Raw genomic sequence first — 15401 nt, forward strand, 5'->3', positions numbered from 1 at the left:
AATATGATAAACTAATCTCTAGGATCCTCACCAAAAAGATCCGGATAAGATCCTACTCTGTCTTTTATTCCGAAGTACATGATGAGTAGAGCACATCGAGACTCGAATGTGCCATATCATCGAAATCAAAGATACCTCATAAACTACTCTACCACTCTTGCTGCATGCATGTTGCAGTGCATGCCAATTGCAAATTATAGCTATAGGCTGAAACCGATAAGTATAGACATCAAAAATACCAAAACGATAAGCAACGCGGAAATATTCGCCAACAAACTCGCCATCTGATCATCATCTTCATCTTCATCTTCTTCTGCATATATGCCGCTCACTCTCATACTACTCTTACTCGTGGTACTGGACGCTGCAGGCATCTGTTACATATACACAGACACACAAACACACATATAAATGTGATGATCGACGTGTTTAATTAGAAGATGATTGATTGATCACGAAAAGAAGAAACTATAACTAGTTTTAATTCATAAAAATATACATTACCTTCAGCATTAGACCAAATAAGGAACACTTGATATCAGCAATAGTACTTGCCATCTCCACGAACTTATCCTCCAAATCGGCATTTAATTTCTTTAATTCTTCATAATCTTCTCCTTGTTTTTTCATCATCTGTATATGATATAAATAAATAAGTAATACATCTTCAAAAAAAAAAAAAAAAAAAAAAAAAAAAAAAAAAAAAAAACACACTGAATGCAATCGACGTTGCTTTATTCCCTATCAAAAGGGCATGAAAAGTTAGTTGATTTGATTTTTGACCCAAATTAATTTATTGATGAAGGTTGATGATGATTCGATATAATACGGAAAGCTTGGCTTCTAGCCTTCAGGGGTTGCTCTTTATGTCACGAATTTCTTTCTCGAGACGTGCATTCTTTTCCCCATTGGCTTCCAGTGCAACTGCAACCTCTTCTTCCATAAACTACGCATGCACCGTACAGAAAATATATATGTTTACTTAATAAAATCATTTGATTAATGTACTTACTCGATCAAGTCTCTACAGTCTCGTAATATATATATATATATATATATATATATATATATATATATTCACATACATATACATATACATACGCACACATTAAATACGGTTTGATACAAACGGTTAAAGCATTTTTCATTCAAATATTGAATTAAATATTATAATATATAAATTCCAACAAATTTCCTCTCTAACTTTGCAATCTGCGCATTAGATAAAGGATCATTTTTGACACCAACCTCAAAAACTCCAACCTGTTTACCTTTTGTATCCGTGTGTTGAGTTTCATTCGCAATTTGCTCGAACCTATAGTAAGGGGTGTAGTCAAATTTAGATTTGAGAGGATTTGAAAAGTCTAGTGTAGTCAACTAAGGGATTTTAAAGGATTTTTGGAATCTATGCAAATCTAGGTGTAGTTAATTGAGATTTTAGCAGTCATTTTTAAAGTCCATTCAAATGTAGGTGTATTAAAAAATAAAAAAAAATTGTAGAATTTCATTAAGTTATGAATTTTATGGGATTTGAGAGTAAGAAATACATATAACCAATGCCAAATAAAATCTTAGTATATATAACCAAAACCAAACAGAATCTTATCTCACACGATAAGATTTCAAATCCATAGACCTCTTTGAATGTCCGACTCTTTCTTTCTCTCACTGCTTGCCAACCATTTTATTTGCTTTATCTCTACTATTTTTTCTTCAATTTTCGTTGTTGGATTGTATCGTTTATGGATAAATATGACACTAGGTTGCATCATTTCTCACATGGGTTGTTGGGTTCCTTCATCTCTATAAATTTTAGATATGGGTTGCTAGGTTCCGTCATTTGTGGATAAATATGATGTTGGATTGCATCATTTCATCTCTGCAATTTTCGTTGCTGGGTTGCATCATTTTTGAAGTTTTGTTTAATTTAACTCAAACCAGAAATATTTATCGCATGCCCAATTTTATTTAAATCTGTGCAAAAAGCACCAATCTTTCATAAACTTGTAATCATTTTATCTCATGCCCAATTTTGTATTTGTCAAAAATCAAATGAAATTGTTTTTGTTTTTGAAATTTGGTCAGTTTAAGGTACATTTATCACTATTTAATTATTTGACGGTCAAGGTTCTGTAAAATCTATCAAAAATTCATAAACATTTGTTATATGAATATTCTCAAATCTTTCAAAATCTATATGAATTTTGTAGAAGTCACTCTTGGGAGTTTTACTCTTCCTCAAATTCAGTGATGCCTCAAACAATTTCAATTCATTTTACAGCTCCCACCGATCTTGAACATCGATTGAAATATAACTTTAATTGATGAAACAACGGTTTATTGGTCATATACTATGTGCAAGATTAAAAAAACTAGGATTGAGAGAGAAAAATGGTGTTTTGTTATGGGTTTAAGGGTGGAGAGCATTTTTGCTCACTACCACAAACAATGGTGTATCTTTATCATACACCTAATTATTTGTTATGTGTCCTTTTATTTAACTTTGGTTAAATTTTTTTTTCAAAATTGAAATGGTAACATTTATTATGAAAGGTAACTAGAGTTAGAAAAAATACACGTGACAAATTATTAGGTGTATGGTAAACATACACCATAGTTATGGTGATGAGCAAAAGTCTCATTGGAGAGATTTTTCAATGTAATCGGTACACGGGGTGGTACGCCACATGTCACTATATAAATGGTGGGATATGTATGTTAAAAAGTTAATAACTTAAAAAATAAAATTTATCACCACTTCTATAAAAGCACGTGGTGTAGCACTTGTGTTCGGGTTACAATGAAAAATTTCTTCTTTCTAAGGGTGTTTGATTTCAAGAATAATGAGTATTTAAAATTACATGTGTCTTCATGTCATTGGGCCATGTCAGATGTCATTAAATTTGGATACTGACCCTCTCCAAGGAGAGAGGATTCTTATTGGATTCTCTTATGGGAATACTCCAATAATATCCGTTAATCATATATTGTACGATCAGTTTTTGTCAGGTACTGTTTATATTTAATTTTAAATAAAAAAATTTGCAATGATTTTTGATCGTATAATATACAATGACGGATGTGATTTAAGAATTTCTGGGATCCTCAGGATCTTCAGAGCATCTCCAAAGGAGATGTCAAAATTGCCACATAGGCATACAACAATAAAAAATGGTAGCAAACTATCTCCAAACGAGCCTTTAGTTTCTTAGGTGGTGTTGAGTCATATGAAGGCAAAGCCTTTTGCTGTCAAATTTGACAGAAGATGTCAAATTTATTAAATGATATTTTAATAAATTAATATAATATATAATAAATGTTGTTATATTTTTAAAATATTTGATTGGTTGCTTTAATCATTGAACTCTACAAAAAGATAAAAAAATTTATTAAATGACTTTATTATTTAACATATTGGATAAAGCAAAATATTGTACAAAATCTCAAATTATCACATAAGTTATCAACTATCATTTTAATGTTTAAACTTTAACGTCTTTTTTTAAAGATGCTCTCACTCGTATCCAAGTATTTTACATATTTAATTGAACACGTGGAGGCTAGAAGAAGCTCCAATGAAAGGAATTGTGTCTCTACGTTTCTTACTTTCTTGTACCTCTCTGCTTCCGTATTATATTGTTCCAAACACAAAATTGGGGGGTTTATGCATTAATCCAGGTCTCTTCTCTGAGATTTTGGGTTTCTGTTCTTCTGGGTATGTTTAATATTAGTTGGTCATCAGATTTTTAAGCACTCACAATTCACAGCAACAAGTAAGTTCTCAACCCTCATTTTTCATCACAATCATCAAACTTTGCTGCTTTTGATCATGGTTAAAAGCAAGCTCCTTTCTCGTTTACCTGTTTGGTTACCAGGAAAATTGCTGGAAATTCATATGAATTAGCTACTTTTTTGTATCAATTTTCGTGCTTTTTGCCTTATGAGAGAGAATTTGTAAATTAATTGGAGGGTTCTATTATTTACAGATGGGTTGTTTTTCTTTCAAGTTAGGGATCGTTTGTGTTGTTGCTTCCTGAAATAAATTGGTTTTGTTATATTTTTAAACTATATTTAATCATTTGTTTGGTGTTCTCTCAAACACTGTGGCATTTGGTTTGCTTTGGAAATTTGGAAGAAATTATAGGATGCTGAGACTTGCAATCATATTATGATAGGGTCTCAACTCATTAATTTTTGAACTTGTATTTCACTAAACTAAATTGTACGGAATACCCGTCAACCTTGTGCCGTGATGCTTGATGATAATCCTTTTTTGAGGTGATATACAGTATGTGTATACAGTTGGTCACTGGAAAAAGTTACTGTTGAATTTGATCTCTTTCAATCAGTTTCGTTGCTTGTCTGATTTATTTGGTTCACGGGGTGAAACTAATACGTGCTACTGATATCGAACACTTACAGTAATTCTTAAAGAAACATAGTGTAATTCTTAGTGTCATTTTGGGAGATGGAAGATTTCAACGTTCTATGGGGTTCTTCTTCCTAAGAGCCATTTTTATGCATTCTTATGAGCTAATAATACTAAATTCAAATGATTTCTTGCAGATAATTACCAATTTGATGTAGAAACTGAGTGGGGGAATTACAAAATACCAGGAGACATACAACGATTGTGTAAAGTTTAATTTATGATCAGTATGGATGTGAAAGGTGTAACCTGGGTTGGGGGTGTATACCAGAAATTCGAGACTATGTGCTTGGAGGTAGAAGAAGATATGTACCAGGTAAAGCCCTTTGGAAGTCCTTTTCTGGCTCCCGGATCCCTAAACTGAGGTCCTCATCTATATAAAAGGAATAATGACCACATACTGCTGGTCTGGAAGTGTTGATCATAAGTTCTCAATTATCCTTCCTCTAATCCTCTTCCTCATCATCCTCTCACTTTGAGTGCCTATGAACATATTTATCTTGTGTGCATTTTTCTTTGGAATAAAATATGGTGTTTATGTGGTTCAGTGATCATATGAGATAGTGGTCATGTTAATTTCATTCCGTAGTCCAGTTAACTTATTTTGTTGATCATTCTATTTATTTGGAACAGGACACAGTCAAATTTGTTGAGAATCAGGTACAGACTGTTGGTGCAAGTGTTAAAGAGTTCTACGCAGATGTAATGCAAGATTTGGTCTGTCACTCTTCAGTGAATTCAGAGATTATGCCAGCCTTTGGGGACCCTGTAGAAAATAATTTTCATGTTGATAATTCTAAAAAATCAAAGGTTAGTAAGAAAGGAGAGCCGGTAAAAGTTGATGTTGAAAAATTGAGTGGGGATTCAGAGGTGATTGCTGCAATGAATATGGATATGGACCATAAATCATTGTTCCGTGGACAGCACATGGATGAATATCGCATGCTATCCTCAGGGAAATGTGCTGGAGGAGCATGCTCTGATGTATACTTAAGACAAGACTATGATGGGAGTAATTTTAATAATTCAAACTCGGTTGTCAAAGAAAACCCAATCAAGGAGAACTTTCCCGGGGCAATCACTCCGGTTGAATCTGATTTGGGCAGGCCATCATCATCCTGCTGTGTAAATTTGAATGATACCCATGAAGTTTCGAGGAAATGTAGAGATGCAGCTATAACCCCATCTATAACCGAAGGTATGACATGTAAGTCCACAAGGGAAAGTTGTGTGATTGCAAATGCAAGCCAATGTACAGCTGATGCTTCAGTTAACAGCCGAACATCTAATATGATTGTTTTGGATAAATTGGAAGCAAAAGAATGGAACGAAATAACAGATTCATCCTTTGGTGGCGCATCAGTAGAATCAAATGGTGAATATTCTTTTTAACCCTCTAAAAGTGTTTTGTTTTCACCAACCTTCCTACTTGTTCTCTTTGATTTCCGGGTTGGCTGCTGCAGACAATTGTTTGAGCAATGGGTTTGTTTCTTTGTTAGGATCCTCTCCAAGTGGACAAGTACACTCTGAAAAATCTGCTGCCAAAGAAATCTCTGCGTCTCATCCTGGTAACACACAGTACATCTCATTCAGATGCACAATAATCTGATAATAGGTTTTATATTGACAAATATTGACTGAAAATGATTATGCAGATAATAACACTGAGAAAATAAAGGAGAGTGTTTTTTCAACTGTGGACCATAACTGATTTACATTCACGTGGGGTCTAGATTTTATACTAGTTCATGAAAAATTGCACGTTCTTTTTCACATGTAGAGTTGTGTACTTGATGGGGTTACTGGTGCATGATAAATTGAATGTTATTTTGTTCTCCTAGTAGTAACCAATGACTCAATTTCCCAGGGGGTTTGCATGACTCCAATTTTCATGCAACTGAGAGTAATACTGTTGTACATGGAACGGAAACCATTCAACAATCTGAAGGGGCAAAGCTTGAGGAGACTTGTGTAATGGTGACTGGTGAGGACGTTCATTTTGTTCCTCACGTGGACAGCAAACATAGGCCTTACAAGGTTATCTCTCTCTCCCTCCCTCCCACCCTCCCTCTCTTTCTCTCCTCATTCTCTCTCTCACACCACCCCCCCCCCCTCCCCCCTTCTTCTCCCTACTTTAATTGGCATTAATTGGGACTTCTTTTCTAGAAAAAAATTCAGAATGCCTTTGCTTTGAGGAAGAGGTCAGCAAGGAAGCAAGAATATGAGCAGATTGCTTTATGGTATGGGGATGATGAAAAATCAAATTTAGAAAGTGGAGAACGTCTCGGGCATTCTCCGACTGTGGAGGAGACACAGAAATCACCAGCTCATGAATTTTGTGAATCTGAATGGGAGATTCTCTAGGTACCCTAGTAAAAGCTTATGTAAATAAACCGCCTCACTGCAGCCTCTCCTTGGTGATCATGGTGCCATTCAAAATTCCTAGCTTAGGCTAAAATTTGTACCATAGTGGGAAATAAACAAGAATGTCTCCCGCTCTAGTCTCGAGTATGTTAACAATTTGTAATGTCCATAAGATTAAGTACTTGAAATTTAGATTACAAATGGGTCTGACCCAATAGAGTCCTACCTTTATGGTCACCATTGTTAAAAAGATGGTTACTACTATTGTTTATGGTTAGCTATTGTTTATGCTGCTATGCTGTATTTTTGTTCCTCGTTTTCTTCTCTTTTAAGTTTTTTGCTTTTATGTTGGAATTTGAAAAGGAATCTGTTGAACCTGTGTTACTGGTTCAAATAAGTGCCCAGAGGGGAATAATGGATCGTAGTTTCGTGCTTGTGCAACTGATTGGAACAACTGTGGATGCATACATTCTATCACATCTTTTTGTATGTTTGTTCGTCAATTTCTTCAATTTATACCTTTATTGTCTTTGCTAAAAAAGCTATATTAGATAAAGCACATGCTGGAACTTTACATCCACACAGAAGGTAAATTCTCATGATTTAGAATACTCGGTTCTGGTTTGTCTGCTTATTTGGACAGGCTACCCCGACGTGTCTTGGCAGCTGTTCAGGTTATTAATCAACGGCAGGTACGGTTTCTGTACATTTCATCTTCTCTTTGAAATTTCATTCAACCTTATGAAGAACGAAGTATGCTAAGTTTACTAACACTGATGGCAGATCAAAGAAGAGGTTAAGAACTAAGAATGACTTTGGAGGTGTCCAAGACCAAAGATACATACAAATATACAATAGCCTATTCCAGGTATCTGTCAGGCCAGGCAAACACCAGTGGCTGCAATCAGCATAAGTCTCCGGTTTTCTATTTTGCAAAGCTAACAACTGCTTCCACTTCTTTGTTGCATAAACTGCTGGATGTGCATCTTTTCGATGCTGAGACAGCTTTGTAATGTTCAGGTACGTCACCGGGGTCTTCATGCGCTGCATTGTTCTCTCAACAACTTTTATAATTTTCCCCGGAAATGCTGTTTCGTAGGAATCGTCTTCAATGGGGTTGGGTTTTGTTGTAACGCCAATGCTTTCCCTTGTGCTCTGGTGAAATGCTGCGGAAGAAGACTCTTGTTTTAGTCGCATCCACATTTTGATCAACCCAACGTGCCCAGGTATTCATTGCCATATCAAATGCTGATTCAATATGCATATTCTCCACTGTTTTGCGCTCGTATTGAAACAAGTCCCACCTGCAAATCTCAATTCCACTTGACAAATTCCTTGAAAAATATTCCTTCATTTTCTTTATTAGATCACAAGTGACATACGTCTTGCTCTTCCCATGGTGCACCCACCAGTGAGCGGTGTTGAATAGCATAATGTCTGCCCCTATCCACTTCATGGCCGAGGTTGCAACTCTGTCAAGCCTAATAATTCGAGCACCACTATCTTGATTCACATTTTGCTGCATTAAAAATGGGCTCCAGTAGAATTCAACACAAAAGTTGTGCGCCTGCAGTTAAAGAAACAAGCAACACCACCACAGTTAAGAAGTCAAGGTCCTATTTTTTATTTTCATCTCCTCAATATCACTTGTATGTGAAGAAAATAGTTCAGTGATGGAGGATCTTTTGTATAAATGAAAACTCAACCTACCTTAGCTGTGAAGACCTTGTAGATGCCGCTTTTCACGTCGACTAGGGTTTGAGAGGGAGGTATAGGAACTCATCAGATATATAGTGAATGTCCTCACATATAGGGACAACCTTTAATGGAAAACGAAGTCCACAATCTTAATGGTAGCTTTTAATGCTTTTAATTAATTAGAAAATAGTTAAAATAAACAAAAAATATGTGCATTTTGAGTGGAAAATCGTATCCACAATCTTGATTGAAGATTTTTCTTTTAATGCTTTTAATTGTAATGTTTTTAGTTAATTAAAAAATAGTTAACATTTAATCAAATTATCATGTAAAACCATAAAAACTTCAAATTTAGGGATACTAATATAAGGGGAGAAAGATTCTCTCTCTTCTTTTTTTTCCTCCCCTTCCCTCCATTTTTATTTGAATGGTTACGGTTAAGTCATGTCAATATCTTATATTAATTTTTTATAAAAAGAAAAAGACAAAATAGAGATGGTAAGAGGAAAGAATGGAAAGATGAGGAGAGAGAATTCTAGTCCAATGTAAAGACTCTATCATTGGAGGCAATATTCTTTTAGGGACACAAAAATTCCTTTTAAATCCTTAAATAAGTACTCAAAATTGAGAGTTGGAATCTTTAAATAGGACTTCCGTTGAAGATGCTCTAAGTTCACCTCCTCCCTTTAGTCTAGAACTGTAGATAACACCGTTTGTAAAAAGTAAAAAGTAAAAAACTAATAGCGTGTTTATTAATCTGTAATTGAATTGAGAGGAATTGGATTGAGGAAGAATTGAAATAAGGTGGAATCATAATCAAATTCCTGCTGAAGTTGTTTACTAAAACTGTCCGGAATTGGAATACAATTCTATAAAGTTGTTTACTAATTCAGCAGAATCAGAATATAAACCAGTATGATTACTAAAATGTCATTGTCTCAAATCAAATATTTCATATACTTTTTTTAATAAAATTTGATATAGTATATAATAGTAAGAAAAAATTAAATTGCCTTGTTTATTTCATAGACATACTAAAATGATTTTGTTTATTTTTTTATAAATTGAAGTATTGACTTTAATATCTAAATTTTGTTGCTCAAGTTGTAATTTTTTCTCTTCGGCATATGTATGGAGTTGTACATAATGTGAATGAGCATAGAATTATGCTTAATGAGCTAGAAGGACATGGAAAGAAATTGTTAGGAGCATTTTCAAAAAAATAAGTCTAGGGTTAAAAGGATAATTTTGGAAATAACAAAAGTAAGTGAGGGTATAAAGAGAAAAAAACTATCATTCCGATTGCTTGGGTAATCCGAAATTCAAATACTTTGTATATGTTGGGAATCCAAATCCTCTAATTCAAGAATTAGATTCTATTTTTTGTGTGGATCCCACGCACTTTTGATTCTTCTTAATTTTAGTAAACACAAGTATAATCCATAATTGGAATCGGATTTTTTATTCTCATTCCGATTACAGATTAGTAAACGCGCTGTAACTCTCATCTTCCCATTGGACCCTACACTCTCATCACAACAGTCAAAAAATCCCCATTTTTCGCTCAATCAGCAAGCAGTAAAAGCCTTCGACCAAAACAAAAAAGCCTTACATTGACGATCCTAACCGTACGCTTATAAAAAGTAATCTCATCCAACGGCTCCTGCTGTATCTTAATATTACTGACGAGGACACTCGTGAAAAAGACTGAACGAGGAAGAAGAGCTCGCTCTGTGATCGTCCCTTTTACACAGAGAGAGAAAACCGAGAGAGAGAGAGAGAGAGAGAGAGAGAGAGAGAGAGAGAGAGAGAGAGTACCAAATTATCAATCTTTAATCCTACCAAATTAATTTACCAAGTTACCATCAAGTTCCAACCCTCAGCAACCAGTAGCTTCAGATTCAAATTTCATCTCAGTGGTTCGGAATCCTGATCCCAAATCTGGAAGATGGAGAAGGAACCGGTGGTACCGAACGAGCAAGAAGAAACGGAAGCTGAAGCTTTGGAGCTTGTTCTTTTTCAAGTGCCTGAATGTTACGTATACTTGGTAATATACATACACACATACATCCATACATGCATACATCATGTGCCCGAATCCTTGTGCTTTTCTGAATTTTTTGAGTAATTCTGTTAATGGGTATCTTGGGGATGCATAATTCAACTAGATTTCTTGATGAACATTGATGCATGTATTAGTTGAACGAATGAATATTGCAGGCGTGCAATTGCCAATGTTGGTTAATTCCGGAGTAAAATGTTAATTATGATTTGTTTAATTTATGTTAAATTGAGTGCAAAATTAGGGTAATGGAGGCATAGTTTAATTTTGTTTTGCTAGTTCAAGTGTTGACAGTAAAACCCCTTTCAGTTAGTAACCACTTAGTGCTTGTTTTCGATCTGCCATCAAACACAAAATCATGGCTCTTGGTTTTCAGTTTACAAGTAATCTTAAGGATTCGATAATGCGAGAAATGTTTGGTTACTCTTGTATGGCGGTTCTTGAAGTTATTTGTGGTGTTAAGCTATTTTGTAATGTAACTTTTGCAGATACCGCCGAGGAAAAGTGCAGCTTCATACAGGTTTTGCTCAACTCATGGAATAGAAAATAGGATATTCATCTGACAATTTGTTTATGATTAATCTGATACGATGCCATCTGTTATCATGATTGATACGAGTTATTTGTAATTTTAATTCGGTCCACACATCGATTAGTTACCTCGAAATGAAGCTTACAATTAGGATAGATTGTATGAGTTTTTCGTAATCTATTTTGGGGATAAGTTTTCTGAGATTGAGTTAGATTGACACAAAACCAAGGAATCAACAAATAAATATATAAACAAATGGAGATGAGTTTTATTAGTCCGGATATTGGGTGCTTCTTAACCATAGAAGTTAGAACGAACAAACAAACAGGAGTAATCTATCTATTGGCGTTGATTACTTGCAGAACTCTTTATTGCATGTGTTGGAGATGAGTTTTACGTCTCTGAAGTTTATTTCAGGGCTGATGAATGGGATGTAAACAAATGGGTATGGGAAGGGATATTGAAAGTAATCAGCAAAGGAGAAGAGTGCATTATCAGACTTGAAGATAAGAACACCAGTGAGGATATTTTAGTTGTTATATAAGATGTAAACTGTGTTTTATGCCTTCCTTTTGTAGCATGAGACATTTTGTTATTTAAAATGTAAGGTGATATATTGTTGCAGGTGAACTATATGCTCGCGCGTTTTTGAGAAATGGAGAACATCATCCAGTGGAACCTGTAATTGATAGCAGCAGGTTTATCCTAATTCTCACTAACTCTAGCGCATCTTTATTGGACTTCTCATGTTAAAACATCATGCGCCTACATTACTTACAAGAAGATTCCTTTGCATTAAGTTTATCGAGGGTCATAATCTTATGTAAGTTTTAATTTATGCATTTTGATTAGTATCTAGAGGGTGACTGAATGTTATTTGTTCTGCAGATATTTTGTTCTACGTGTAGAGGAGAACATTGGTGAGCTTATATACTTTCTCATTGTTGCAATCTCTAATGATTTAGTGAATCCTATTAGCCTATTGTTGGAACAATTCAAAGAGTGTTTTAGCTTGTATTTCCATCCGTTATTGACTCCCAAGGTAGATGTCCCCCCTTGCCCATTTTACTGTTGTGCATTTGACCTATAACTCGTACCTAGAAACTAGAAGATGTTGGGTGAAATATTGCCTTAGATCAAGAGAAACCATGGAAATTCATCCTCTGATACATATCCATTCTAGGCATGGGAACTTTCCTTTACTGCGTGCATGCCTTTTAAACTTCCAAATAGATGGCCTGTAGTGGGAGAGGGCTAGTAATTACGAGCCTTCCATTTGTCCGTAGTGGCTTGGACAAGAGTAGACCAGAACGTTGAAGTTAATTAGTGCTATCATCATGTGGTGTTTTGCCACAAAATCATAGACCAGGAATTTGACCAAGAATTGCAACTCGTATCTAAGTATTGTGCCACTTCTTTTGTTTCATTTTATTTTTCTTACCTCTTGTATTCCTGTTTCCCCAAAGTTTTGTGCCAGACAGCAATGCAATTTCGGGCTTCTTAGACAAATTTGTATTTCCATTGATTTGTTCATGTCATGTATGATCCTCATTACATTGAAATTGATGCAGATGGTCGACTTCGGCATGCATTCATTGGCCTTGGATTTCGAGAAAGAACAGAAGCTTATGATTTCCAAGCCGCCTTGCATGATCACATGAAGTATGTCCTATACGTACAGTGACAATTTTGCTTGTTCTTCATTTTCTACCATAACATTTTTAGAAGCTTTTGATTTGATTTATAATGCATGTGTATCAGAGGATGAATTTCCGTCTATCAAGCTCATGTACCTTCCTAAATTGTTTTGAAGATATCTGGACAAAAAGAAAACTGCAGAAGAGATGGAACAAAAATTTCAGCAAACTTCCTCAGTTGATTACAGCTTAAAAGAGGGGGAGACTATTGTACTACAATTAAAGAATGTTAGTGATCTGCATTGCATTTTCTTTCAAGATGTGTGATTTTGACTTATGCTACTTACTGGAGCATGCTGATTGAATTTCTTTTCGGTGTCAACAGAAAAGTGCCGAAATCGTGAAGTCCAAGGTTTCTGAGAACAACTCCTCACCAGAGAAAAAGGCTAACAAAAAAGAACCCTTGATTTGTATCAAACCACCACCTCCTCCCCTGGCACCACTTTCGCCTTCTGCTACTGTTGACAAGTCTTCCTCAAACTTGCCTTCAAATCTCAACCTTGAGGGAACTTCTAAGCACGAGGCCTCAGAATCAACGGAACATGAGTCGAAAGAAACAAGCTCTTCCGGGAATCAAAGCACTCAAGATATACCAGATGACGACTTTGGGGATTTTCAGACGGCTGTTTAATACAAATCGATAAACTTTGATATGAGATATCAAACGCCTGAAGATGTCGTATGCCTTTTGATGCATTGCGCGTTTGTGACGGTTTAGATTTTGTTTGTACAAAAATTTGATTGATCTGGTGTATACCATAGTGAAGTTACTGAGAAAGCAAAACTTGCAAATTATAAAAATTAGAGGGAAGAAAATAAACTTTTATGGAAAGATCTTTAAAATTGCACTGCAGGTAATTTTGTGAAAACAACTTGAATTGTTTATGGTTTTTTATTTTTTGCATAATTTTGCGTACCATTTAATTTTCGCGATCATTCCTTCGACACCCCTCTCACCACCGATGTGGTACGGAGGTTCACTTTGTTGAGAGCTTTTTCAGTGTGTCCAAAATACAATACGAATTACTATATGACAATAATTTATCAATCTTTTTAAGTACTTAATCGTTAGTTCGTGCGTGCTTAATTTGTTTTTAAAAACATTAAAAAGAGGAACATCATTGGCCTTTTATGGATGAGAATCCTCTTGGATCCTCTTTGTGAGGATCCATGGGATCAATTCATCTTGACCGTTCATCGTACATCGTATGATTAGTTTCGTTAGTCACTGTTCGTGTTTCAATTTTAAAAAAATATTCAAAATGATTTCTAACTTCAAGATTGATGAACAAATATGATAAACTAATCTTTAGAATCTTCACAAAGAGGATCCGGATAGGATCTACTCTGTCTTTTATTCCGATGTACATGATGAGTAGAGCACATAGAGACTAGAATGTGCCATATCATCGAAATCGAAGATACTTCAAACTACTTTACTACTTTTGCTGCATGCATGTTGCAGTGCATGCCAATTGCAAATTCTACAAGTTGGTAGAGCTATCGGCTGAAACCGATAAGGATAGAGATCAAAAATACCAAAACGATAAGCAACGCGGAAATATTCGCCAACAAACTCGCTATCTGATCTTCATCTTCTTCTGCATATATGCCGCTCACACTCATACTACTCTTACTCGTGGCACTGGACGCTGCAGGCATCTGTTATATATACACACAGACACACGAACACACATATAAATGTGATGATCGACATGTTTAATTAGAAGCTGATTGATTGATCACGAAAAGAAGAAATTATAACTAGTTTTAATTCATAAAAATATACATTACCTGCAGCATTAGACCAGATAAGGAATAGTACTTGCCATCTCTATGAACTTATCCTCCAAATCGGCATTTAATTTCTTTAATTCTTCATAGTCTTCTCCTTGTTTCTTCATCATCTATATATGATATAAATAAATAAGTAATACATCTTAAAATTAAAAAAAAAAAAAACACACTGAATGCAATCGACGTTGCTTTATAATTCCCTATCAAAGGGGCATGAAAAGTTGGTTGATTTGATTTGTGACCCAAATTAATTTATTGATGAAGGTTGATGATGATTCGATATAACACCGAAAGCTGAGCTGTTTGAGGCTTTGGCTGTGGCCTGTGGGAGTGTAGCTTGGCTTCTAGCCTGCAGAGGTTGCTCTTTATGTCACGAATTTCTTTCTCGAGACGTGCATTCTTTTCCCCATTGGCTTCCAGTGCAACTGCAACCTCTTCTTCCATAAACTACGCATGCACGTAGAGAAAATATATATGCTTACTTAATAAAATCATTTGATTAATGTACTTACTCGATCAAGTCTCTACAGTCTCGTAATATATATATATTCACACACACACACACACACACACATATATATAGATTAGATACCTGGTTTGGTTGCCCAGCAGAGGTTGAACTGATGAGTCTGAAGGAGAATGCCGACAATAACGGAATTGAAAGGGTAACAAGGGTTGCACCCGTCTACTGCGGCTTGTTGATTTTGCAACTCCCATGCTTTCCTTTCTTGAACAATAATAGCACTTTGATTGGATTGGATTGGATTGGAATCAAGAAATTCCTTAACAACAAGATTCAAGTGGGATGAACATGTCTAAGAT

General features: G+C 35.3%; 3 protein-coding genes and 1 long non-coding RNA gene across 7 annotated transcripts; 3 read left to right on the top strand and 1 right to left on the bottom strand.

The window, feature by feature from the left end:
- Window positions 1–200: 200 nt before the first annotated feature.
- Window positions 201–15401, bottom strand: LOC148689667 (uncharacterized). The gene is made up of 4 exons (XM_088688918.1): window positions 15172–15401; window positions 14868–15026; window positions 505–633; window positions 201–374 (listed from the first exon to the last, which is right to left on the bottom strand). The coding sequence occupies exons 2-4, from the start codon at window positions 15021–15023 to the stop codon at window positions 201–203; spliced, it is 459 nt and encodes a 152-aa protein (XP_088545044.1). The 5' UTR covers window positions 15024–15026; window positions 15172–15401.
- Window positions 3566–7089, top strand: LOC137708064 (uncharacterized). Of its 3 annotated transcripts, none has more exons than XM_068447047.2 (6): window positions 3566–3773; window positions 4567–4745; window positions 5063–5804; window positions 5929–5997; window positions 6297–6466; window positions 6596–7089. In XM_068447047.2, exons 2-6 carry the CDS (start codon window positions 4650–4652, stop codon window positions 6791–6793), a joined length of 1275 nt encoding a protein of 424 aa, XP_068303148.2. In that variant the 5' UTR covers window positions 3566–3773; window positions 4567–4649; the 3' UTR covers window positions 6794–7089. The 3 variants fall into 3 exon arrangements, with proteins under 3 accessions (XP_068303148.2, XP_088545041.1, XP_088545042.1); XM_088688915.1 differs by having other exon boundaries at window positions 3573–3773; window positions 6608–7089; XM_088688916.1 differs by lacking the exon at window positions 3566–3773 and having other exon boundaries at window positions 4671–4794.
- Window positions 7351–8644, top strand: LOC148689668 (uncharacterized). Of its 2 annotated transcripts, none has more exons than XR_015958390.1 (4): window positions 7351–7485; window positions 7577–7813; window positions 7893–8019; window positions 8160–8644. It is a non-coding gene; the product is annotated as an uncharacterized LOC148689668 (long non-coding RNA). The 2 variants fall into 2 exon arrangements; XR_015958391.1 differs by having other exon boundaries at window positions 7357–7485; window positions 7615–7813.
- Window positions 10179–13689, top strand: LOC137708436 (uncharacterized protein At1g03900). Its single transcript, XM_068447515.2, has 8 exons — window positions 10179–10538; window positions 11042–11073; window positions 11503–11603; window positions 11711–11783; window positions 11974–12005; window positions 12657–12747; window positions 12899–13010; window positions 13108–13689. The coding sequence occupies exons 1-8, from the start codon at window positions 10440–10442 to the stop codon at window positions 13411–13413; spliced, it is 846 nt and encodes a 281-aa protein (XP_068303616.2). The 5' UTR covers window positions 10179–10439; the 3' UTR covers window positions 13414–13689.

The sequence above is a fragment of the Pyrus communis genome, chromosome 17 (genome assembly GCF_041283825.1).
Source record: "Pyrus communis isolate YQ-2024b chromosome 17, ASM4128382v1, whole genome shotgun sequence".
In the NCBI taxonomy this organism is placed as follows: Eukaryota; Viridiplantae; Streptophyta; class Magnoliopsida; order Rosales; family Rosaceae; genus Pyrus; species Pyrus communis.